Here is a 25,677-nt window from a genome sequence, read left to right as displayed (position 1 = left end):
GTCCCACTGGGCAAATTCTCTTGCTTTCCTGAAGTTGGGGGGGAAGACTATTTAGTTTGAGTGCAGAACGAACCATGTCACACACCACCGTGGACAAGGACCAGCTGGAATTGCTCAGCTGGAAGAAAGGCAGTTTATAGAATCATAGAGTTGGAAGGGGCCATACAGACCATCTAGTCTAACCCCCTGCCCAATGTTGGCTAAGATCAGCTGCTATGCTTAGTATCCCTCTTATTACTGTATGTTTTCTCTATTTTCCTTATTTGAGACTAATCCTTCAAGGGAATCTTCAGATGGTTAGGAGAATCACAGAGAAAACACATCTCTTACCACCACCACCCCCCAAAAAAACAACCCCTATTGGAGCACATTCCCAAAAATCATATTCTTTGGGATTAATCAGTTTGGAATATCTATTATCTACTCATATTTGCTGTTCCACCAGTGAAGTTAATGTACGTAGAAGGGTGTAACTTCTGAGGATGGCACTCTAAGCAACAGTGATCACTCAGTGAAAAGATGTGTATTGAAAGATCAGGTGGAAAAACACTTCACAGCTTCTCAGCTCTGTGTCTGCTCCCACCCAATGCCACTTGAGCCCCCGGTCTCTTGTTTACCCATGAGAAGGGAAATGTAATCTTGGAAGTGATCCAAAGCAGTAACACAGTGAAGTGCTGCATTACCCTGGGCTTAGTGCCTGATCCTGCGTCTCGGTTGCTAATTTTGCGGCACCTAAAAGTTAGTGGCCTGGCCTCTGTGCCTTTCTGGATCTGTGTACTTTGGGGTCAGTAGCAGAGGCCTTAAGAGTTTCATGCATTCTATACCTCTAGGAAAGTAAATGCCTAAACATGATTTAAGGTCAGATCCATTAATGTTCCACCAGTGCATCACAAAATAAGGTATTAACGGGACAGAATTTGTAGTGTGACTTTAGGCCAGGTGTCGGCAACTTTTTTGAGCCTGTGGGCACCTTTGGAATTCTGCCACGATGTGGTGGGGGGCTGCCACAAAATAGCTGTTGCAGAAGGCAGAGGCAGTGACAAAAAGGATGCTGCAGCTTACCCTCCGTCACACAGTGAAGATCCTTGTGCTGTGGTGGCCCTTATTGCCAAAGCAACATTTTTTAAAAAAAAATCTGTTTAGCCAATCAGAAGTCTTGCTGGTTAGAAAGCCCCAGCTGCTTTCTAAAAACACTTGCTGGATGCCAAGAAGGATGTCTGCAGGCATTATGGCACCTCTGGGCACCACACTGGGGGGGACCCCAGCCTCAGGCAAATGCTTAGCATTTTGCAATGATGATGTAACTAAGATCAGACAAGTATGCTTCCAAAGTGCTTGTCCCATCAATCTTTGTCAAGAGCCGTTCCACTGATGTCTCTAAGGAGGCTTTGCTACTTTGGGCAGATACTGTGATTTTTTAAACAGCATTGCCTGTTCCTACTTGCCCTATCCCAAGGGTAAGCCAGAGTGAAAACTCTTAGTACCCTTTTAATGCCTTGGTTTGTGATGTGCCGGTGTGGGAGATGACACATAGTGCAATAGCAGATACACTCCGAAGAAGTTAATACCTTTGCTTGAGGGGAAGTTTTAAGACTGGATACTAAAAAGAAAGTAACTTCCTGAAGATATAGAACATATAAAATGGTTAAGAGAATACGCTTGAAGTACATTTTGCTTATATCCCCAAAAGCATCTGCAGTTTAATGCCATGCTAACCATTCAGGGGCAAGAGATTAGAAGAGGAACCCAACATGAAGTCCAGGGGAAAGAAGTGAAACACAACCCTAAGACTTCGGGCCTCTGACAACATGACCTTTTCCCTATATAGAAGTCAAAATGGCCAGCTGTGTGTCTTCATAACCAGGAACTTCAGTCTCACAAAGCTACTACAATTTTTCTTTAGTTTACTACTTCTGTCTAGAGTTGCTAGCTCGCTTGGAGGGGAAAAAGTCTCTTGTCCCTTTAAGCAGATTCAGGGGGATGTTATTTATCCCCATGCCCTGACAAGCTTCAGTTGCAATGTCTACACTTTAAGCCTATACTAAAGGGACAGGAATTTTCGGCCAGACCACCTTACATGTGACTGACTGTTCCAGTGTTACAAAAAGGGTTTGCTGTGGCCAATTTGTAGCCATTTCCCCCTTTTTTAAAAATAAGATTCTTAGAAGCAGTCAGTCTTTCCGTCGGTGCTGTGCCTCTGTGCTGGTATGGATGCCACTACAGCCTAGGGGCTTCCATAGGGCAGGTTTCCCCGCAGCTTTGTTGCCCCAATCCCCCAGCAGTGGCTGTCTACCCCTTCCCCAGGCCACTGGAGATTTTTCTTTTTTAAAAATTGGCTATTAAATGTCTATACGGACAGTGTCGGGAAATGACTGGCGTGGGCTGGAAAATCTGAACTCCCTAGCCATCCAGATTTTTCTGCTGTTTCTCCCTAACTTTTGTAGCAAAGGACATTTGAGAACGATTGGAGAAAAGGTGGGGAGACCCTGTGAAGTGCATGAACGCATCATGTTGCTGCGGGGAAGCAAAAAAACCCCTCCCCGCTTCCCAACAACATTGAACCTGGGGCAAATAACCCTTGTGAAAATGACCTTTCCTCCACTAGTAACAGGTAGGAAGAGGGAAATATAAAAAGGCACAGCTGCATCAGAGTGAACAACAGACTGCTTAGAATGATTACATATTCTTAAGTGTGTTTTGTTTGTTTTCCCAACAGCCTTTGACTTTGAGGCCATGGAATTTCAGTCCAGGGGTGGAATGGGGAAGAGCCATTATAATGACTGTCGGGGCTACCCCAGTTGGGTGGTTTGCACGGTGGTTTATGTGAGTCTCCTCTAGACCCTTCCCACTGGGGGCTCCTTGCTGGAGACTTGTGTTACTTGGTGAGTAGCTAGAAGCTAGCGGGGAGGGAGAGCAGGGAAAGCACATTCTGTTGCACGTAAAAAGAAACTAAGTCCTCATCTATGTGGTCCTGATTGAAAGCAATATTGTGTAGAGCTTGAGGGAGGAGGAAGGGTTCTCCACCCCCAAAGTATCTATCTCTTGTAATGGGATGGCCTAATATTTAGGCTTGTGGGTGGGTATTTTGCTGAGTGTTTTTTTTTAATGACTGAGGTCAGGGAGTGGTCCTTCATATTAGTCTCTCCTCCTGGAGGGAAAGAGAGAATCATGGGCCTGGAGGGTAGGGAGGGTGGAAAATCCAGTGTTGTTGCAAAGTTTCATTGGTGTTGACTGCATGCTTTCATGTGTTGTGGTGGAACAGGAGATGTTCTACTCCTCAACATTTGTTCTCCTAGCACAGATTTTATTGGGGAAGGGGAGGTAGGCCAAGACTTTCAAACGATGCATGCAAACTGATTATTCCTCCCCCCTCCTTTAAAAGCACCCCGTTTACTGTCACATATGGATGGATTCCTAACTCCAAACAGGAATATTTTCCCTAGTTACATGCCGTGCCACTCACAAGACCCATCACTTGTCCATAGTCAAACTTGGAAAAGTTCATTGACCAGAATCCCAACAGCTAGGTGTATTTATCACAGTTTATGCAAACAGACTTTGTTGGGTTATTGCCATTACCTCCATTATGTGGGGAAAATTTTTACACATAGAAACATCCTGGTCATATCCTGGTTGATAATCCCTGTCTGCCTTCTTGCTCCACAGCGAGAATTCCATAAAAATTCCATACTCATGTTTTCTTTTTGTTCCATTATTTGTAGTGGAAAGAATTGTTTGGGGTGCATTCACACTAGAGGTTTTGGGGGTTTTTAATTGCACAGTAGCGGGGGAGTGTATCCCTCTGGCCAGAAAATGGACATGATAACAGGAGACATTATTCATCTTGGTAAAATGGCACCCTTTAGTGAGCCCATCATTAAGTAAGGCAAAGGAGATGTTCTGGCTACCCAGAAGCTGAAGTGAGGTAGTTGCTTTTTAATAATTTTGCTGGAAGCAGCTTTGCAGCTGTGAAGCTACACAGGGATATGGCATCAAAACAACGTTCAAATTCCCCTCTCCGCCATGGAAACTTGCTGGGTGACCTTGGGCCAGTCACATTCTCAACCTAAACTACCTCACAGAGTTGTTGTGAGGATAAAATGGAGAACAGGAAAATGATGTAAACTGTTTTGGGTCCCCATGATAAATATGGTGCCTGAAACACTTCCAGCATCTCCCTTAGAAAATCTTTCAAGCATCAAGGACAAATGTGTGGCTTTCAGGTGTAGTAGACATGCACCAAGCAGGTGCAGCTCAGTATTGGTCCCATGTCCATGTCCCTGAGGATTATGTGCTTTGTGTCCCACTTTATGTGTCTACTGTGGGAAACTTTCGTTTTCCTGGCTATTGCTGAAAAAGGTGAAGCAGCTTTAAAGTGAGGTTAAAAAGCACTTAGACTGTTCTGTGCAATACTGCTTTCTCTTGTTTGAATGAAACTTCCAGTTATAATGTACTCAGATGGAGAAAATAGAATAAGCATTACCAGCATCAGGGATTGAGCTCTGCCAAACAGTACAACAGACCAGGACCTGCACAACTTGTGAGCCAGAGCCACTGAGACAAATGCAGCCACTAATCAGGTACTTAGGATTGCCAGCTGCTCAATACCCCCCTCCCTATGTTGCAAGGCCAGAGCAGTGAAGACCAGAAATAGTGGATGACCAGATGTGACCCACATTGGAATTGGTAGTCACAAGATTGTGCAGGCCACCTGTAGACTCCTAAGTGCCCTGCTAAGGAGGAGAGAAGGTAGTGATGGAAACAAATGTGTGTCCTTTGAGCTAGATGCTGTTTTGATGTGCAAGCAAACAGGCAAGAATGTGCGCCATCTCGTTTGTCATTCCAATTCCTTAGCTGTTGCAGGCACAGTAAGGTCTCCCCTTGACTCTCAGACATGCACATATGTTTACCTCATTTATGTTACCTCACTCATCTTGTGAATAAATGGGGAAGCCTCCGTGCTTGATCCTGCCAGTCCCCCCCAGAACCTTCAAAGTGTACAGGCACAATTTCAGATACCAGAACAGATAATTGGAACATAACTGAGAAGCTGAATCATGATTCATTTTGCCTCATGCGCCACACCGACCACTTCTTCCGACAATTTTACAGCTCCTGTGGCACCTTCATTTGGGATCTCTGCACCCCTCGTGCGCAGCATTACTGCCTGTGTATAGTATATATATATATATTATATATAAAGATACTATTCATATATATTTATACATATGTGACAATGAAAGGGTGCCCTGGTCTATACAGGATCCCCAAATGTCCAGTTCCCAACTGACCCACTCTTCTCTTTAGTCTGTCCCCCCCCCCCAGTCAACTAACATAAATCGTGCCATCTCGGCACCTGTGTTTACGATGTCCTGTATATTTGTGGTTTTAAAAAGTGAAGGTGGTAACTACTGGTGTGTCTTATCAATAAAGTTATTACATTCAAAACAAAAAAAATGTAATCAAGATGTGTGGGGTTTGCTCCTTCCTAGCGTTTTTTTAGGAATGTATCCTATTATTCACCTGTGTCTGTATTTTAGGAAGTAGTGAACAAAGGACATGTTTTCCCCCCAAACATGATGTGTACACACCCAGAGCAAAAATCACGCCATAAACCCCTGCCAATACTGTATAAAAATGTCCCAGCTCAGCTATCCCCCGAAAGACATTCAAGCCTGGAAGTCAACCAAGTTATACAGAACAAAGTTTGAGTCCAGTGGCACCTTTAAGACCAACAAGGTTTAATTCAGGGTATAAGCTTTCCACCTTACATATAGGTAGAGAGGGGATGGGGGGGGGGGGGTTAGTTGCCAAGAAGGGCTATTTAAAGTGTAGATGCATAAGTAAGTTTGGATTAAAGCAGTTGGTAAAACCTGTGAATGGCAGCAAATTAGCATGCAAATACAGAGTTAACAGAGATGTGAGAACTAAGTTTGAGTCCAGTCGCACTCGCAAGACCAATAAAGTTCAATTCTGGGTATAAGCAAGAACTGAGAGACTTGGCATGGGTAGATGCACACTTCTTCAGAGACATTGAAACAGATTTCTTCAAGCATTACATATAGGTGGGGGAGGGTTAGTTGTCAGTAAGGGCTAATTAGAGTCAAGATGCATAAGTATAGCTGAGATTGGAATAACACAGTTGGTAATAGCAGCAAATTAGCCTACAGAAAATAAGAGAGTTAACAGATGTGAGAACTACATTTGAGTCCAGTGGCACCTTTAAGACCAACAAAGTTTGGCTATCTTCACCTTAATGTTTCTGCTTATTCCTTGATGGGGTACCAAGCAAGATTGCCTTGATAGTCATTGCCATGGGCCATAAATGAAATGGTCTTTAAATCACCTATGGTCCACCAAATGGCTCTTTAACCAGTTCTTGGTCTCTTGGGAGGAAGATGCTTTAATTCAAGGGTGTCAAACATAAGGCCCCGGGGGCTGGATCTGGCCCATCCAGGGCTCTTATGTGGCCTGTGAGCAACTAGTGCAAGGGAGGAAGTGCTGGAGGAGAGTGGGCAGAGCCACTCTATTGTGGCTTCAGCACAGCGAAAAACCTTGTCTGTAGCAGTCAAGCATCGTGGGAGCATCTGCCCGGTGGGTTTTCCTCTGTACCCCCCTCCCAGCCCACGGGGCCTTGCAGTGAGGATACACCAAATCAGAGCTTACCAGCTGCTGTCTGTTATACAGTTTCTATCTCTGGTACCTGGCATTATATTTTATGGCACACATGTCCTGGCCCAACAAAGTGAGATTTATGTCAGATCCAGCCCTCGTAACAAATGAGTTTGATACCTCTGCTTTAATTACCACACTTTCACTTTGCGTTTCATTAACTTTCTTTACTATTGTAAGTACAGAATTATGAAAGTATAATGGAAAAATGAAATTAATAAACAGTCACTTTGGCTGAAAATAAAGAAGTAAAGACTCATCGCTAACAAAAGGAACGAGTTAAGGATCCATTCAAGAATACCATTGTGAGGAAGTAATTAAACTATGGTGTAAGCACAACCAGGGGTCTTGTTGTAGAAAAAGAGCTGCCGGAGCTCATTAGCATAACTCATTAGCATAACTTATTTGCATATGCCACGCCCCCTGACATCACCGGAAGTGACAGAAGGCCACACCCCCTGACATCACCGGAAGTGTGTCAGAAGGCCCGGCTACTTACCCTCCTGCTTCATCCTCATTCCCAAACGGAATGAGGATCGAAGCAGAGGGCGGGGTAAAGAAGGGGGCGGGGCTTCACCACATGACCGCCCCGCCCCCTAGAGGTTCTCTTCCGGAGCTCCGTACCTGAGAGCTCCCCCCCGACTAGAGCCCTGAGCACAGCTATGCTTTCAAAGGGGTTTAGACTCATGGAGGAGGCAGCCATCAATGGCTACGAGCAATGGGGACTGAGGGGAGCCTCCATATCCAGAAGCACTAAACCGCTAAACTATCAAGACTGGGGGAAGCAACATAGGGGGAGGGGCTTGGCCTATTTGCCGCCTTTGCCCTTCAAGACAACTGGCTGGCCATTGTGTGAAAGGGGATGCTGGATTAGATGGACCACTGGTCTGATCCAGCAGGCTGTTCTTATGCTGTAAGACAAAATAAATAAATAAAAATCAAAGCGAGAAATGGGACACTTACTGAATGGAATTTACTTCCAGATAAATATGATCATATGATCTTGCCTTTGTAGCTGGGCATTGCTGGATTTCTGTTACGAGGGATGTGACACTAGCACGGTGTAGACGGCACCACGGTTTTAATTCAGCACAGGCGATTGCAAGAAAGGCCTCCATCAGCAGCATATCAGAAAACAGAGAGGTGGAGCAGGATGCTATTCGAATATTGCTACAATCTCAGTGCCAGATTGCTACGGGAGTTTGACCCATGTCTTTGCGTACAGGCTAGAGACAAGATGGAATACTGCCGGACTCCAGAGGTAAGACCAGCAGCCTGTGGCAAAAGGGAAATGTTTTCTCTATAAACAACTCTTGGCAATAGGCGGAGCTCCCTCTCCTGGGAGAAAGGACAGTTTCTGGGGCTAATCTATCCTTTGCATGCGAACTGCAGCTCACAGATTCCCATTAAAGAGGAAAAGCCAGAGGAGATCAGAAGCAGGAAAATGGGGAAGTGTGCTTAACTCTTTCTCTGCCTACCTTGTTTCTATTCTAAATCGTTCTTCAGGCAGTTTTCTGCCGGGGGTGTTGAGATAAACATGCATTTGAAACCCAGTTGTGCAGAATACACTTGGTAGGGAAGGAGTTAAAGAAATGCCTCTTCCTCTGTAAAAGGGGCCATTTTTGCATGCAACATAATTTGGTCCTTACATAATATCTGCAAAGGCTGCAGCTTTTGACACAGTTTTTGGCATAGTTCCAATAATGTTTTCCTGCCCATACATTCTCATTGGTTTGTAAATATGGCCCAAGTCCATCATGCCGTTCTTTGCCAGAAACACAAAATTACGTGCAAAACAAAAACTCCAAAATGTTAGCACATGGTTTAAAACAGCATGTGCAGGGGTGGCATCAGCACGCCCTCAGGTGGGGCAGCTGCCCAGGGCCCATAGCCGCTCGTCGGTCCTACTGCTGCTGACGCCGCCACCACCATTCTCCTCTGCTGCCTGTCGGCATGCCCTCCTCCATCGGTCTACTTTAATTGCTTCAGCACCTGTGTTCTCAGCTGCCCAATGGCCTTAAGGAAGGGTATGTGGGTGGTGTGTGCAGTGGTGGCGGCCCTGGTGGTCATGTCAGCAGCACTCACAAGTAACTGCATACACCGGCCAGTGCTGTTGGGTGTGCAGGTGGTACGGCAAGTGAGCATGAGCAACAGGAGAGCCTGGAGCAGGTGGGGTGTGAAAAGGGAGTGTCAGAACCCACAGCCAACAATGAAGTACACGCATTCAGGAATGGTAATACTTTTATTCCAGAGCTATAGATGCAGTAACATAGGCACTGTTAAGAATGGCGGCGGCCCCATGGGCATAATAGGATATAGGGTATTTGTATGCACCCCCCCCACAGTACTGGCCAATTAGGCGCCCTCCCGCACGCGGGCTAAGGCTTGAGTACCATTAGGTAGCTGAAGCTGAGAACAAGCACTCTCCCACGGCACTTAGGGAAATCCCAGACACTACAACACCCTCCTCCACATCTGTATAGATAAGCGTTTTGGCGCACAGCAGAGAAATCACAGAAAGGAATGCAGTAGCAATTAACCTGAAAGGAAAGCAATAGCAATTAACCAGACACAGACCAACCTCCCCAACTTTCATGGCAGCGTAGCTGACAGGGAGGCATGAGGAGCTGCCTGATGATGAGCAGATGGAGCTCCTTGGAGCTCTGTCTTCCCAGCCCCCCCCCCCAAAAAAAAAACCCTGGAACAGGCCCTAAGCATGTAAATGATTTAAATGTCTACAAAACTATTTGGGAGCACATAATCTTTATTTTTAAGGTGCAAAGAATAGGCAGGCACTAGGGATGCCAGCCTCTAGGTGGGACCTGAGGATCCCCTGGAATTACAGCTCATCTCCAGGCTACAGAGATCTGTTTTACTGAAGAAAATGGATGCTTTGGAGGGTGGACTCTATGGCATTGTACCCCACTGAGGTCTCTGCCCTCCCTAGGCTCCATCCCCAAATCTCCAGGAGTTTCCCAACCTTTGGGTGGCCATCCCGCCAGTCGGGGCAGGGAATCCCGATTTTGGGGGGCTCAATCCACTGCTGGCTAACTGGCTGGCGGAGGAAGCCCCACCCCTGAACAGTGACATCACCTGCCAACACAATGACATCACCAACAGTGATGTCATCACACAGGGGCATCGTGTGATGACATGCTAGCATTTTTTTGGGAGGACTCTATGGTTACCATAGTGTTTTTGCCCAGAATGTTAGCGCATCACTGCATGACGACCCTAGCATGATGACGTCACTACCAGTGACATCATCACAAAGTCCCGAGGAGGAGCGGGGAGCCCCCCACCACAGCAAAGGTGAGACCTGGCAACCCTACCCCCACCCCTGGCCAAAGTGGCCCTGGCAACCCTAGCAGGCACTGGCACAACAATGCAATTTCTACAAAGATTCAGTCACTTATATTTAGTTTTTGTTCATTACTACATTGTTCATGGAGGAAATGGCTATTTACTGAGTTCCATAAGCAAAAGACAGAAAGGTTCTCCCCACCACCACCAACTTACAAACTAGGGCAATGGGGAGCAGAACAGAGGGTGGGGAGGCGTTGTGGGATGGGTATGTTTGTAAGCCAGTGTGATGCAGTGGTTGGGATGTGGGACTGGGACCTGGGAGACCCAGGGTTGATTCCCCACTCTGCCAGGGAAACTCACTGGCAGTGTTCCCTCTAAGCTGAGTTAGTGTGAGCTAGCTCAGTGTTTTAGCCTCCGGCTCACACATTTTTGTCTTAACTCAGGAAGGATGGCCCCAGAGCAAACTAATTTATGCAGCAGCCAAATCGCTCGCTCACAACTTTAATGCCAGTAGCTCACAAAGGAGAATTTTTGCTCACAAGACTCCACGGCTTAGAGGGAACATTGCTCACTGGGGGTGCTCCTGGGGCCAATCCTTCACAGGATTGATGTGAGGATAAAATGGGAGACAGAAGAACCATGTAAGCCACTTTAGAGCTCCACTGGGAAGAAAGGCTGGGGGAAAATGGAGTAAATGTATTTACACGAACTTCACATACGTTCAGGTATGTTCGCTGTGGTGAACAAACACAAATATTAGTGTAAGTGTAAATGTTTTTAAACTATACGGACACAGTTGAGATATCTTGTCAGTTCTAAATGAAACTGCTGTCTCCTCGACAAAGGCTCCATGTTTTTATGACAGACAGAAGCTGCACCCATGAGAAATGCACCTGTTTGATTTCTGCCTGTCATACTCTTACTAAAAGGCACAGCTGGGAAAAACCACGGCAATTCAAACCATTAAGATGGAGAGCACAAGTTCCGTGTTTCAGCACTTCAAGTGCCCTCCCACCTAGGGACCCGTCTTTTCAAAATAAGGAAGATCCACCAAAACTGCTCTGAATACGCGCTCATTTTCCTCGGTTGCCCGTCAACGCGGGATAACCATGACCACACCCTGCCTGCCCGACTCCCGCTTTAAAGACCGAGACGGTGGACTATTCCCCGACCCGCTGTTCTTCCCTCTGTCCTGCGGGCGGCGCTGTGACTGACTTCAGGCCATCCTCTATAAGCGAAACCAGAAGGTGCTCTTGGCCTTTCCTCCTCCTGTCTCGCTGTATCGGGCGGAGGATGTTGCTCCTGCATAAAGATGGCGGCGGCGAGGAGGAGTCTCCTGCAGAGTGTGAGCGACCTAGCCCCTTCCCTGGGGAAGGGGGAACCATAGAGAGGGAAAGCCCCCCCCCACGCATGTCCCGGGTCAAAGGAGAAGTTGGGGGTGCCCGAGTATTTTTTTTTCCTGGGAAGGGGGCGGCGGGTGAGAGAAAGATGTGGGTAGGTGGAGAGTATGAGAGATCCTCCTGTGTTGCTTTGTCCCTGCAAGGAAAGGTGTATGTGCCCAGTCCTCGGGCTACTAGAGTAATGTCCCTACCTGCACTTTAGTACCTGCACAGCGTACTTTGGTAGGTGCAGTTTTGTCATGGGATGGGGCGGGGGTGAGAAAAGCCGCGCCTGCTGAAATTGCCTCTATAAAGTCAGGAGCTCCTCCTTCTACTCATCCCCTTTCCCAGTTAGCTTAGGAGGGGTAGGATTGGCGTAAGATTGCTATTGCCAGGCAGTGAAGTGTACTTTTAAGAATGGTATAAAAGTGGGAAATATAGCTCGTCTTGCAGATATGCTGTAATGGAGGAAAAGCTGCACCTAACAATATGTTCTCGGATGGCTTTGGGCTCGGTGACTCAAAGATGGGTGGATTGATTTCCTCAAGAGAGGAGGTTTATGCTTGCAGTTCGTTTCACAGATGTGCCTGTAAGGAACAAAAAAGATGGATCTCCTGGCATTCAGAGTTTCAGAAAGTGATCTGTTGTAGACAGCGTGTGGAGCGGTGGGGGGTTCCATCATTGCAGGCCTGCTGGCCCATCAGAAGAAGAGGGGTGTAGCTATGGATTAGCTAAACCTAATTTTGCTGTGAATTTATTTTAAAAGGGTGTGTGTATCAAGTATCCAGCAAGTTACAGCACAGGGTGGCTATATCCAGCTTGTAGTTGTGCAGACCTGTTTAAGAAGCTGTCTTGAGCCCCTCAGCATTGTAGATGAACAACATGCTGACATGATGCAGTAGTAAAGTGAATTGAACCAAACCATGTGTCAGTCACCGCTGATCCAAACGTACTGTCAGGGTCACTGCAGAAGTAGCTGTCAGGCAAAACCAGCAATTACAAACCTGTGGGTGGGTCCCTTTTCTGTGAGGTCCTTCCTATGAAGTCTCTAAGGAAAATGGTATTTGGAAGGTCTCTGAAATCTCCAGAGTTTTTTGGAATGGCTGATGGTCGTTTTTATGTGTAGATGTAGGATAGGAAGTTCCCTCATTATTTATGTTAATAGCCATCCATTTTATGCGCCTCATATACCTCATATACCCAAATTATGCCTGGAGGAAGTACAACAGTTAAGGCAAGAGAGCCTTAGTCCTGTTATACAGTGTTGCTGATTAAAATGTATGGACATTATCTTATTTTGCTTTCTGAGACCAGCTCAGGATGCAAATATTCAGGCCCTGGCCTGGACAGCCGAGGCAAGCCCAATCTTGTCAGATCTCAGAAGCGAAGCAGGGCTGACACTGGCAAGTACTTGGATGGATGGGAGACCTCCAAGGAATACTGGGGCCATGACACAGAGGCAAGCCACCTCTCTGAACATCCTTGCCTCCCAACCCCACTAGGGTTGCCAGAAGTCAGCCATGACTTCCAGGAACGTGTGCGCCCACACAAATTTAAAAAGATGCACATATTCAGAATGCACTAGTAGATTTTTCCTGTGCATTTAATTTGAAGGTGGTGTGTGTTGAATGATGGAAGGTGAGGAAGCAGGAGTAATGTTTTTTATTTTTGTTTTTTTACTATATTTTTATATTTATTTTTAATTTTTTTATAGGAAGCAGGAGTAATGTATTAGCAGGAGGAGGAGGGTGCACGTGAGTGGGTGCAAGAAAGAACATGAGTAAATTAAGAAAATGGCAACCGTTAGATGCTGGTTGGAAAGGGGACGGGATCAATAGAAGTCTGTTCACTACCTTTTTGTTCTCCCCTACTTTATGAGGCAACTGAAAGGATATCTCAACCTGGGTGATCATTATTCATGCCTTTGCTAGAAACTGTATTGAAGCTCTTTCCTGTTGTTACTCAGGAGCAGCAACCAAGTTGGACAGATGACTTGCCCGTCTGCCAGCTGTCAGGCGTGGGTTCATCCCCCAACCGTTTATATACTCCAGATGGAAAAGGAACAGAAGCCCACCCCTTGGAGGATAATTGGTTGAAATTTAGGTAAGTTGCCTACAGAAGGGGGTAGAATGGTTTAGCGGCAAAACTGATAATCTTAGTGGGTTGTATCCAGATTAAATTTTCCATCAGTAGAATGGACCTGTCTCCCTCCTCCCACTGATACCCACAAAATGTTGCTCCTGGGAAATAGGAGACCCTGATGAAGGGGTTCTGCAGCCATTTTAGTCTGGATCCAACCAATGCTCCCTCTAAGCTATGGAGTCTTGTGAGCAAAAATTCTACTTTGTTTTTTTTTTTTTTTAATCCCTTTTTTCTTCCATATACCCCCCCCCCCTTTTGACTTCCTGCAGTGCTCAAAATTCTACTTTGTGAGCTACTGGCATTAAAGTTGTGAGCGAGCGATTTGGCTGCTGCATAAATTAGTTTGCTCTGGAGCCATCCTTCCTGAGCCAAGACAAAATTGTGTGAGCCGGAGGCTAAAAAACTGAACTAGCTCACACTAACTTAGCTTAGAGGGAACACTGGATCCAACCCATTCAATCTAACAAGTTCACTTTAACCTGGTCATACTTATTGCAGGGCTCTGTGGGTCTGGTTGCTTTTCTTAGGCTACGTGGTGAATGACCCTGTCTTATCCTCTCCACCCTGACCCCTTTTGGCAGGAGTGAGAACAACTGCTACCTCTATGGAGTCTTCAATGGCTACGATGGTAACCGGATCACGAATTTTGTGGGGGAGAGGCTCTCTGCAGAGCTCCTGCTGGGCCAGCTGAATGCAGATCACGATGATGCTGACGTGCGCAAAGTCCTGCTGCAGGTACTTTAATTCTGTCTGTGAGGATATCAGGAAAAAACTGGTGCCCCTCAATTGCAGCACAAAGAAGAGGAGGATCACTGTTGTGGGTCAGCTTACTAAGTGGCAAAAAGTACAATCTGGTGACATCCTCAGTTTGATGCCGTGCAGCCACGATACCTTGCGTCTCTAAATTGTTCTTGCTGTCAACGGTGGGATTGGTTTTCTCTCGTCAGTGCTGAGTTGTTTTATGGATATGTGTTATCTTGCTTATCAGGTGTCTTATTATGTCGATTGCATTGGCTTACATTGTGTAATCATCCATGAGTCTCAGTGAGAAAGATGGACTTAATGTACATAAGTAAGTAAATCTGGATACCATCCATTTTGAGGGTATAAAAGCTTGTCTTAAAAAGCACTTTTAATGCAGAATACAGAACATCACTGCCCTAGACATAGAGTTCCATCTAAAGGTAAAGGTTTCCCTTGCTTGAAAGCTAGTTGAATCCAACTCTAGAGGGTGGTGTTCATCCCCGTTTCCAAGCCGAAGAGCCAACGCTGTGTGAAGACGTTTCTGTGGTCATGTGGCCAGCATGACTAAACTCAGAGGCGCACGGAACGCTGTTACCTTCCCACTGAAGCGGTACCTGTTTATCTACTTGCAGGTTCTTGCTTTCAAACTGCCAGGCTGGCAGGAGCTGAGGCCAGAGACGGGAGCTCACTCCATCACGCAGCATTAGGGTCTCAAACTGCCGAACTACAGATTTTCTGGGCTGCAGCTCAACGTCTTAACCTCTAAGCCACCATGGTCCCCATGTTACATCTATACCTTGTGGCTAATAGCCACTGATGGACCTCTGCTCCAGATGATTATCCAATCACTGCTTGAAGCTGTCTATACGTGTAGACTCATAGAATCATTGAGTTGGAAGGTACCTCCAGGGTCATCTAGTCCAACTCCCTGCACAATGCAGGAAATTCACAAATACCTCCCCACCACACTCCCAGTGACCCCTGTTCCACGCCCAGCAGATGACAAAAAAACAACCAAACCAGGATCTCCAGCCACACTGGCCTGGAGAAAAATTGCTTCCTGACCCCAAAGTGGTGACCAGCATTTCCCTGGGCATGTAAGAAAGGGCCACAAGAACTAAGCACTGAGGCAACCCTTCCTGCCCTCCCTCTCATGATGTGCCTAAGTTCACAGAATCAGCATTGCTGACAGATGGCCATCTAGCCTCTGTTTTGAAGCCTCCACAGAAGGAGAGCCCACCACCTCTCGAGGAAGCCTGTTCCACTGAGGAATCACTATGTTAGGTAATTCTTCCTAATGTTTAGCCAAAAACTCTTCTGATTTAACTTCAACCCGTTGGTTCTGGTCCGACCTTCTGAGAAAAGTACTCTCTACCATCCTCTATGTGACAGCCCTTCAAGTACTTGAAGATGGTTATCATATCACCTCTCAGTCATCTCCTCTCCAGGCTAAACATATCCAGCTCCTTCAACCTTTCCTCATAGGATGGTCTCCAGACCCTCGTTGCCCTCCTCTGGACGTGTTCCAGCTTGTCTATATCCTTCTTAAACTGTGGTGCCCAAAACTGAACACAGCACTCTAGGTGAGGTCTAACCAGAGCGGAGTAAAGTGATACCATCACTTTGCGTGATCTGGACACTATACTTCTGTTGTTCCATGTGTTAATTACTCTTTGAGTGAAGAAGTACTTCCTTTTATCTGTTTTAAGCCTACTGCTCATTAATTTCACTGAGTGCCCATGAGTTCTTGTATTGTGAGAAAGGGAGAAAGGTACTTCTTTCTCTACCTTCTATATCTCATACATAATTTTGTAAACCTCTATCATGGCACCCCTCAGTCGTCATTTCTCCAAGCTAAAGAACCCTAACCTCTTTAACCTTTCTTCATAGGGAAGGTGTTCCATCCCCTTGATCATTTTAGTCGCCCTTTTCTGCACCTTTTGTAAGGCTATACTATCTTTTTTTGCAGTACGGTGACCAGAAGTGTACACAATATTCCAAATGAGGCTGTACCATAGATTTATACAGGGGCATTACGATACTGGCTGATTCATTTTCAGTCTCCTTCCTAATAATCCCCAGCATAGCATTTGTGTTTTTTATTACAGTCACACACCAAGTTGACATCTTCCATGAATTATCTACCACAACTCCAAGATCTCTCTTCTGGTTAGTCTCCCCCAGTTCGGACCCTATCACCATATACTTATAGTTAGGATTTTTGGCTCCAATGTGCATTACTTTGCACTTGCCCATGTTGAACCTCATTTGTCTCAAATGACGTGCACCAGCCCAGCCTCAACATCCCTCTCAGTCCTCCCTGGTTCTCATGGCCCTGAACAACTTAGTGTCACCCGTAAACTTAGCCACTTCACTGCTTACTCCCAACTCTAAATTGTTAATGAACAAGTTAAAAAGCACTGGACCTTGTTCCGAGCCCTGTGTTTCCCCACTGCTTACCGCCTGCTGCTGTGAAAACTGCCCACTTATACTCACGCTCTGTTTCCTGTTAATTATCCAGTTTTTAATCCACAAGAGGATTAAAATGATAAAAGTTCCCTTTGGACTGAGTGAGGTACCATCGGTCCATTGTAGAAGCTCCTGAAAAAGTTTGTGAAACTTGTTCAGTGTTCCCTCTAAGCTGAGTTAGTGTGAGCTAGCTCACAGTTTTTTAGCCTCTGGCTCACACATTTTTGCCTTCACTCAGGAAGGAGGGCTCCAGAGCAAACTAATCAATGCAGTAGCCAAATTGTTTGCTCACAACTTTAATGCCAGTAGCTCACAAAGTAGAATTTTTGCTCACAAGACACCACAGCTTAGAGGGAACATTGCTTGTGGTAGTCCTTAAGCACTGTGCAAGAAAAAAAACCACATTTGATTAATTCCATGTAGCTGATTGTGCAAAAAAAATGTGTTCTTTGCTTTAATAATATATTGTTATGCTAACCCTAATCTTGACCTCCTCAGGCTTTTGATGTGGTGGAGAGGAGTTTTTTGGAGACCATTGATGATGCCTTGGCAGAAAAGGCCAGCCTCCAGTCCCAGCTTCCAGAGGTAATGTATCCTCTTGACCCTAAAGAAGCATTCCTGGAAACAGGGAACCTTAACTGTATATTTTCCTTGAGGGTCCTTGAGGTCTACTGTGAGAGCTCAGAGGCAGGGGAAACAGTCTTGGCTCGTTCCCAGTGTTTATGTTTCAAATTGCTACCTTCATCTGGTGCTTCCTATTGGTGGCCTTCAAAGCTGTTTATGACAGAACAGCTAAAATCTTTACTTGTCAGAGCTGGTTTAGCTCCTGTAGGCAGAACTAAAAGCTATCATGAGGACGGAGAGTTCATTTTGTGCTGTATGCACAAATCTGGACCTTTGTATTCTTCCACTAAGTAATCCTGAAGAAAGTTAGCCCCCTGGCTCCACTAAAGGGGATTAAAATCCCTGTTTCACCAGAAAGAGGCCTTGAAAGAGAAGAGATTCGCTCATTCGCAAAGGGGGAATTAAATGAACAACTAATGTGCAATAAATGAAATACCGCTCCTCGAATTGTTTAAAGATGGGCATACCGAAGGCATGAAGAATGTGATATAATTTCTGTGTTAAGACTGTACCAAGATTGGCACCCTGATGATTTTTAAGGTGGCTTCCGTAACTTTGTGTTCCAGGGGGTGCCTCACCACCAGCTGCCATCTCAGTACCAGAAAATCATGGAGCGGTTGAAGGCTGTAGAAAAGGAAATCTCTGGCGGAGCCATGGCGATTGTGGCAGTCATTCTTAACAACAAGCTTTACATCGCCAATGTAGGTGTGTGCCTCTTCAGCACTGTTTTGATTTGAGTGCAGTACTGAGCAATGAAGGGAAGGGCAGTTGGACTACTAAATTCTCTTTGTGTATGAGACATGTACTTCATTCTTAAAGGGCCACTGAGACTGGCTGCAAGTACCTCTGTCAAGTAATACAGCTTCCTGGGAAAGGGAGGAAAAGGCGTGGGTATTTCCAAGCAAGCCCCACTTCAAGGTTTTGCCCTAGAGCGATAATGGTTGATTGCACTGAGGGGCCATGTGTATATCTTTTCCCCTGCTGGCCCTCTCATTCCCCTTTCCTACACCTTTGCATCATGCACTCCTCCTCCACAGGAACGAACCGTGCGCTCTTGTGCAAATCTACTGTAGATGGGTTGCAAGTGACACAACTCAACATGGACCACACCACGGAGAATGAGGATGAGCTATTCCGGTTTTCCCAGCTGGGTGAGTAAGTGGCAAACCCAGAGAAACTGGTCTTGGCACTCAGGTGAATCAATAAGGAAATGGCTGCCAATACAGGGATTTTGTGGTAGGTTTTTGCCCTGCAGAGCTTTACTATTGCTGATGGGTTCTGTGGTTGCCAATATTATATTATAACGATTGCTCTCCCTTCTCTGCCACTGTAGGGAATGCAAAACAGAACATTAGAAATGATTGAGGGAAGGGGTCTGTTGCCATTACTGGTTGGGAAGTCATTTTTAAATTTATCCTGTTACATAGTCCCTTTGACTCCACATGGACGGAATCAGAAACATATAAACCAGACTGAATGCCTTGTATGTGTATGTGTGGTTACATGTATGTCCTGAGCAAATCCACTTACAAACAGCTTCTCCCAATCCTGGAGAAGATCTGGAGAATCACTTGTGCTAGACTGTGGATTTCGGAAATGCGCAGAAAGCTGTGAGAATGTCTTTCCAAAGCTCATTCGGGGCACTGGATGCTGTCCATTTAATTGGGGCTTCTGCTCCTTTTTCTTTTTAATGGAGCTGCACAACTTGAATTGGTTTGGTTAACTGAGTGAGGTTACAGCCCTAGTCTGGATACAGGGACCAAGCGAATAGCTTCTCAACCATGAAGTTGGCTTAGGTAAACTTGGGCAAGCCACTGCGTCTGAGCTTGAGCTACTTTACAATCCTTAGCCACACACGAGAGTTCTGATTAGGATTACCACTCTGCAGAGAACTTTGCCGTGTATAACAGATTTTACGCCACAGGTTGATTATGATTTCCAGGATCAGTTTTATTGGATTCAGAGGCATGCGTTTAGGTTAAAATGTAGGCAGCTGTATTAGTCCATCACCGAAAATCCAAACAGCAACAGTAGCATAACACCTTTATTAGAACCAGTTAAAAGTCATAACGTGAGTGAACAGCATAACATTAGGAAGAGTTCAGGCCAAAGGTCCAATTTACCAGAGGCGTCTATGAAGCCTGCAGGTAGGGTGTAACTGGCTTTAGTGTTTCACAGAATTCTTTCTCTGGACAGTCTGACGTTGATACCGGGTAAATTAAAGGCTCCTAAGTAAGCTCAAAAATCATGGGATAGAAGGACAAGTCCTTTTATGGATCAAAAACTGGCTAGTTCATAGAAAACAGAGAGTGAGTGTAGGTGGGCAATTTTCTCAGTGGAGGGTGGTAAGCAGTGGGGTACCGCAGGGATCAGTACTTGGTCCACTGCTTTTTAACTTGTTCATTAATGATTTGGAGATGGGAGTAAGCAGTGAAGTGGCTAAATTTGCGGATGATACAAAGTTGTTCGGGGTGGTGAAAACCAGTGAGGATTGTGAGGCACTCCAAGGGGATCTGTCAAGGATGGGCGAGTGGGCGTCAACATGGCAAATGGGGTTCAATGTGGCCAAGTGCAAGGTGATGCACATTGGAGCTAAAAATCCTAAATATAAATACACATTGATGGGGTCTGAACTGGCAGAGACTGATCAAGAGAGAGATCTTGGAGTTGTAGTGGATAACTCACTGAAAATGTCGAGACAGTGTGTGACTGCAATAAAGAAGGCCAATGCTATGCTGGGGATTATTAGGAAGGGTATTGTAAACAGATCAGCCAATATCATAATGCCCCTATATAAATCAATGGTGAGACCTCATTTGGAATACTGTGTGCAGTTCTGGTCACCACACCTTAAAAAGGATATTATAGCTTTGGAAAAAGTGCAGAAAAGAGCAACTCGAATGATAAAAGGGTTGGAACACTTTCCCTATGAGGAAAGGTTAAAGTGCTTAGGGCTCTTTAGCTTGGAGAAACGACGACTGAGGGGTGACATGATTGAGGTTTATAAGATTATGCATGGGATAGAGCAGGTAGAGAAAGAGGTACTTTTCTCCCTTTCTCACAATACAAGAACTCATGGGCACTCCATGAAATTGCTGAGCGGTCGGGTTAGAACAGATAAAAGGAAGTACTTCTTTACCCAAAGAGTGATTAGCACATGGAATTCACTGCTACAGGAAGTGGTGGTGGCTACAAGCATGGACAGCTTCAAGAGGGAATTAGATAAGCATATGAAGCAGAAGTCCATCAGTGGCTATTAGCCACAAGGTATAGATAGGGACTTCGGGGCAAGTGATGCTCTGTATTCTTGGTGCTTGGGGGGGTCAATAGTGTGAGGGCTCCTAGTGTCCTGGCCCCACTGGTGGACCTCCTGATGGCACCTGGTATTTCTGGCCACTGTGTGATACAGAGTGTTGGACTGGATGGGCCATTGGCCTGATCCAACATTGGCGTCTCTTATGTTCATGTTCTTATGACAGATGCTAAGCAAAAGAGGGAGGGGGGAGAAAATGTGTTGTTTGTAGTGGGCATAGAAAAAGCCCCCCCCCCATAAAATGTGACCATCTTCAAATGGATTCTGGAGGCTCTTTGCGGAGTAATACCACTCGCTGGTACAAAAGATCTCAGGTTACATTGGTGAGGACTGAGACACACAAAAATGGCTGCTCCTTGAGTGCATGTATCTTCTTTATTGCTCTCATGAATAATGACTGCTCTCTTCCTCCCCTCTTTGTTCAGTCCACCGTCTTCCCTTAGTTATTAGATAGATTTTCCTTCAGAGTTGATGTGTCTGTTTGGCTAGGGGCAGTTTCCTGTGCTGGGATGCAAATACAAGAGATCTGGCACATGCATCAAAGTCAAATAGCTGATTCTTTATCTGGCAGGTTTGGATGCAGCAAAGATAAAGCAAGTAGGAACCGTATGTGGGCAGGAGAGCACTCGCCGCATTGGGGATTATAAGGTCAAATATGGCTACAGTGACATTGAACTTCTCAGGTGAGGCAAAAGTTCCTGCCCCAAGCTTTTACTTTGAAGAGAACTTCTTCCATTTCTGCTGACTTCCCTGTTCAGTACTAATGTTGCTTTCTTTTTTGAAGTGCTGCAAAATCCAAACCTATCATAGCAGAGCCTGAAATCCACGGAGGGTACCCGTTAGATGGAGTGACAGGTTTTCTTGTTCTGATGTCCGAAGGACTCTACAAAGCTCTGGAAGCAGCTCATGGGCCTGGGCAAGCCAATCAGGTAAGAGCTCCAGAGCAATTGTAAACTGCCCGTGGGGCCAGTGTTACATTTTGTGCACTAAGATGTTGGGACAGTTGTATCTATGCAGTTTGGAGAGTTTTCAGTATGGGCTACTATTGTTTGCTCTAGATAGCCGTGACGAGGTATCTGACGAAGGGAGCTTTGACTCTTGAAACCCTGTGCCTCCCAAATCGTGTTGATCTCTAAGATGCTACTGGGCTCAAATCTAACTGTCCCTGGTAGCACTGTGGCTGCTGAATGAGCCAATTGCATAGTTACAAGGATGTAGATTCCGGAGACCATGGCGATAAGCAAGTTTCTAAGGACCTTCCTCTTCAGGGAAGCAAAGCCATGTCCTTAACTCCAAGTTCTCCTTTCTAATGATCTGGCAGGGAAGAGGGTGGGCAAGTGAAATTGCAGTCAAGGAGGTGGGGGGAAACACACACTGTCTCTTTGTCCTGCACTATCCCAGCAGAGGAAGGTGATGCTAGTGGAGCCCTGGGGCAGGTTGGTTTGTGAACACTTCGTTCCCTGAAGGCCAAATTTTGTTTCCATGGTCCTCACAAAGATACCTCCACAGAAGTCATGTAGGGTTTGTTATTGCAGGTGGGAGTTCCCCCACCCTAGTGAAAGACCCTCTTAGCGAGCAGTTTGTACACAGCTGGAAGGATGTTCAAAGAACTCAACTGTGTGGGTGGGCAGGCCCTGTTTGCATACTTCTTTCACATAGGTGAGTGTATGGGTGTGCACACTTGTGGGCCAATTCTGTGGTTGGGACCCACACAGTCAACCCATATCTAAAAGGCCCTATATTCTTTGCAACGATTCCAGAATATATTCCTTTACTCTTCTCTCTCCAGGAAATTGCAGCCATGATTGCCACTGAGTTTGCCAAGCAAACTTCACTGGATTCTGTAGCACAGGCAGTTGTGGATCGAGTGAAGCGCATTCACTGTGATACGTACGCCAGTGGCGGTGAACGGTCCAAGTTCTGCTCTCGGCATGAGGACATGACACTGCTAGTGAGGAATTTTGCATATCCGCTGGGTGAGATGAGCCAGCCCACACTGACCCCAACACAAGGTAGGGGTGAAGTAAATAGTGGGCTTCAGTGTGTGGGCAAGAGGGAGGGAGAGATGGCTCTGGCCAAGCAGTAATCACCTAGTGTTGGAGGTGAACCTTTCATAGCTCTGAAGAAACTGACATATCCCTTTGAGACTTGCGGTGGTGTGATGCCTAAGCCAAGAGGATGTTGGAAAGTGGGAGCTTTGTAAGCAAGTTCTTTGGTCGCTGTCCGTGGGAAATGCCAGTCACTCATAACATGACATAGGTGTTAAGGTTTCCAGAGCTTCTCACCCTTCCATGGTATATTTTGATTCCATTTCTCAGGAGGCCGGGTTTACCCAGTGTCAGTGCCATACTCCAGCAGCCAGAGCACTAGCAAGACCAGCGTGACGTTGTCCCTTGTGATGCCTTCCCAAGGCCAGATGGTCAACGGTGCCCACAGTAGCTCCACATTGGATGAAGCCACGCCAACTCTTACTAAGTAAGCTTCTACCTCATATAATTGTGGGTAAAAGTCTGAAAATTACTGGGGAGTCTCTGCTAAAGGCTCATCAGAGGTAATATAAGTAATAAACACAAGGAGTGGGGTAACAAAGGAGGAACACCGTAACATTAAGTATGTTGCACATAGGGAGAGATAAAATTGGTTGAAAACTCCTTTTCTTTTGTAAAGAGCCAGTTTGGTGTAGTGGTTAAGTGCGCGGACTCTAATCTGGGAGAACCGCATTTGATTCCCCACTCCTCCACTTGCACCTGGCTGGATGACCTTGGGCAAGTCGTAGTTCTGATAAGAGCTGTTCTTGAAAAAGGGCAGTTTCTGTCAAGAGCTCTCTCAGGCCCACCTGCTTCACAGGGTGTCTGTTGTGGGGAGGGGAAGGGAAAGGAGTTTGTAAGCCGCTCTGAGACACCTTTGGGTAGTGAAGGGTGGGATATAAATCCAATCTCGTTATTTTCTTCTTCTCTTCTTCCCTATTCCTGATAAATCTTTTTGTCCCCTGCCTCTTAGCACGACCATGCCAGGATTTCAGCATGTCCCTTCCCTATTCCTTTTAAAAACAGGTGCTAGATGTTTAATATACACTGGTGGAGCTTCCAGCATTATAGGCTGTGTTTTTTTACTCCTACCCATACACACACAGATTGGCCCCCGCCATCAATACGCAAAATTCTTGGATTCCTTCTTAGCACTGAAGAAATCCTATATTTATATATTAATGCTAATGAAGTAAATGTATGACCCTTTCCTGATTTACATAATTTATTCCGAGTATGTGACTGTTGTAAGAGTGTCTTCTCACATTAGATTTTTTTTAGATGTACACCTGAAAGTGTAAAGTATAAATGCAACAAATGTGTTTTGCAAACATATGTATCAGGGAGCCAAGTTTGGCTGTGAAATGGCCTAACTGCAGGATTTGGGCTACTTTTAGCTTCTGATTGTATTGCGCCAACTAGTAGAAACAAGGTCATAGTTGGTGCATACTGAGGTCTTCGTATGCTCCAAGTAGTATAAACAGCAAATCCCTCACCCTGTCCCTAGCCTGGGGCTAGGGACAGGGTGAGGGATTTGCTGTTTATACTACTTGGAGCATACGAAGACCTCAGATTGTGTTTGCTGGGTCATTTGTGATGACTGAAGTGAATGTGTGCCTCTCTCTCTCTCTCTCTCTCTCTCTCTCTTTCCAGTCAAAGCCCCACCGTGACCCTCCAGTCTACCAACACTCATACCCAGAGTAGCAGCTCAAGCTCGGATGGGGGCCTCTTCCGTTCCCGCCCCTCTCACTCTCTCCAGCCGGATGAAGATGGGCGTGTTGAGCCCTATGTGGACTTTGCGGAGTTCTATCGCCTCTGGAACATGGACCACAGCGAAACGGGGGCACTGACTGTGTCATAATCCAAGGAGATCAGCTCCTATGAACTTGTATAAGGTGGGGAAATAGAGCCTGGTGAGGCACGCCTTGAAGGCCCTTGTGGACGAGGCTAATGTTCAGAGAGATTGCTAATGCAGTGTTTTTTCTCAGCTTGCCAGGACCCAGGCACGTGCATCGACCCCTTTTCTCATTGCCCCTGCCACTGTGCAGACCTTGCAGGCACTAGAGCGGGTTCTGACCCTTTCCCTATACCTGTAGTATTACAGTCACCAGGCAGGACTGTTGTGGAGAAGACCACGTGCGTAAAGGGATGTCTCTGTATGCGTGTGTGTTTGCGCTGTAGCTCAAGATTGGGTCCTGGAAATATTTCATCATGATACTGAATTAAAGCCATGAAAGATACCTTTATTTTACAGAATAAATTATAACTTATAGATTCTTGTCATTTTTTATGTGACACGTTTTCACTTTATTTTTGTGATGTTTAGAACCCTGTAAGTAGATGTAAAATCCTCAGCACCCTGAAATAAAGCTCCTAATGGGGTTGGGACTGCTGGCTTCTAGTCAGCTGTGAGGCTCATATCAATCACCTTGTGAGGGAGGAGAGCAGCCCCCGCTTCTGAAAGGCGGGATCCACTGCATCATCAACAATAGGTCTTTGTGCCATAGGAAGTAAAGGTTTTAATCAGAGGGCCAATATTGTTGGGGTCTAGTTCTCCACCCCGGTAGTCATTGTGCCCTTTCCACTGAAGCTGAAAGTTGGGAAAGGGAGGAAAATACAGTTTGAAGCTAGATCTAACTTGTCCCTCTGCCCTTCCTAATCAGAATAGTTTCAGTTTAGGAAACAGCCTTCTCTGGTTTGTTCAAGGTAAATCCCACTAGAAAGGGAGGGAAATTCAGTTCATTTCAAAAACTCTTTTACAGCTTAGAGGCAATCTGATATCATAGATCTACTTAAGGATACAGGCAAAGATATCCGGTTCATTTCTGATTATTTTCCAGTTGGAGGACAGGAATGGTGATAGTACAACTCAGTTGAGAAAAAACAGTGAACTCTAATCCAATGTACAATGGTTCAGTTTATCTCACATTTTTGCAGTTAAGCCTGTTGAATAAGTGACCCCATTAAAGCATCCCCATTCTCCTTCCTGACATTTTTCTTG

General features: G+C 45.8%; 1 protein-coding gene across 1 annotated transcript; it reads left to right on the top strand.

Annotated features, from left to right (window-relative positions):
* The first annotated feature begins 11,257 nt into the window (after nt 1–11,257).
* Nucleotides 11,258–24,912, top strand: TAB1 (TGF-beta activated kinase 1/MAP3K7 binding protein 1). Its single transcript, XM_015419220.1, has 11 exons — nt 11,258–11,323; nt 13,324–13,460; nt 14,081–14,234; nt 17,211–17,297; nt 17,903–18,041; nt 18,374–18,487; nt 21,221–21,332; nt 21,434–21,578; nt 22,439–22,661; nt 22,968–23,124; nt 24,330–24,912. The coding sequence occupies exons 1-11, from the start codon at nt 11,291–11,293 to the stop codon at nt 24,535–24,537; spliced, it is 1,509 nt and encodes a 502-aa protein (XP_015274706.1). The 5' UTR covers nt 11,258–11,290; the 3' UTR covers nt 24,538–24,912.
* Nucleotides 24,913–25,677: the final 765 nt, after the last annotated feature.

Source organism: Gekko japonicus, unplaced genomic scaffold (assembly GCF_001447785.1).
Source record: "Gekko japonicus isolate JY-2015 unplaced genomic scaffold, Gekko_japonicus_V1.1 scaffold37, whole genome shotgun sequence".
Lineage (NCBI taxonomy): Eukaryota > Metazoa > Chordata > Lepidosauria > Squamata > Gekkonidae > Gekko > Gekko japonicus.
This window is presented reverse-complemented; position numbering and strand designations above follow the sequence as displayed.

Excerpts from the sequence above, each read along its gene's own strand:
- TAB1 (XM_015419220.1), top strand. The coding sequence starts at position 11,291 with ATGGCGGCGGCGAGGAGGAGTCTCCTGCAGAGT. Across the intron at positions 17,298-17,902 it reads TCCAGTCCCAGCTTCCAGAG|GGGGTGCCTCACCACCAGCT; the intron begins GTAATGTATCCT and ends TTTGTGTTCCAG. Across the intron at positions 18,042-18,373 it reads GCTTTACATCGCCAATGTAG|GAACGAACCGTGCGCTCTTG; the intron begins GTGTGTGCCTCT and ends CCTCCTCCACAG.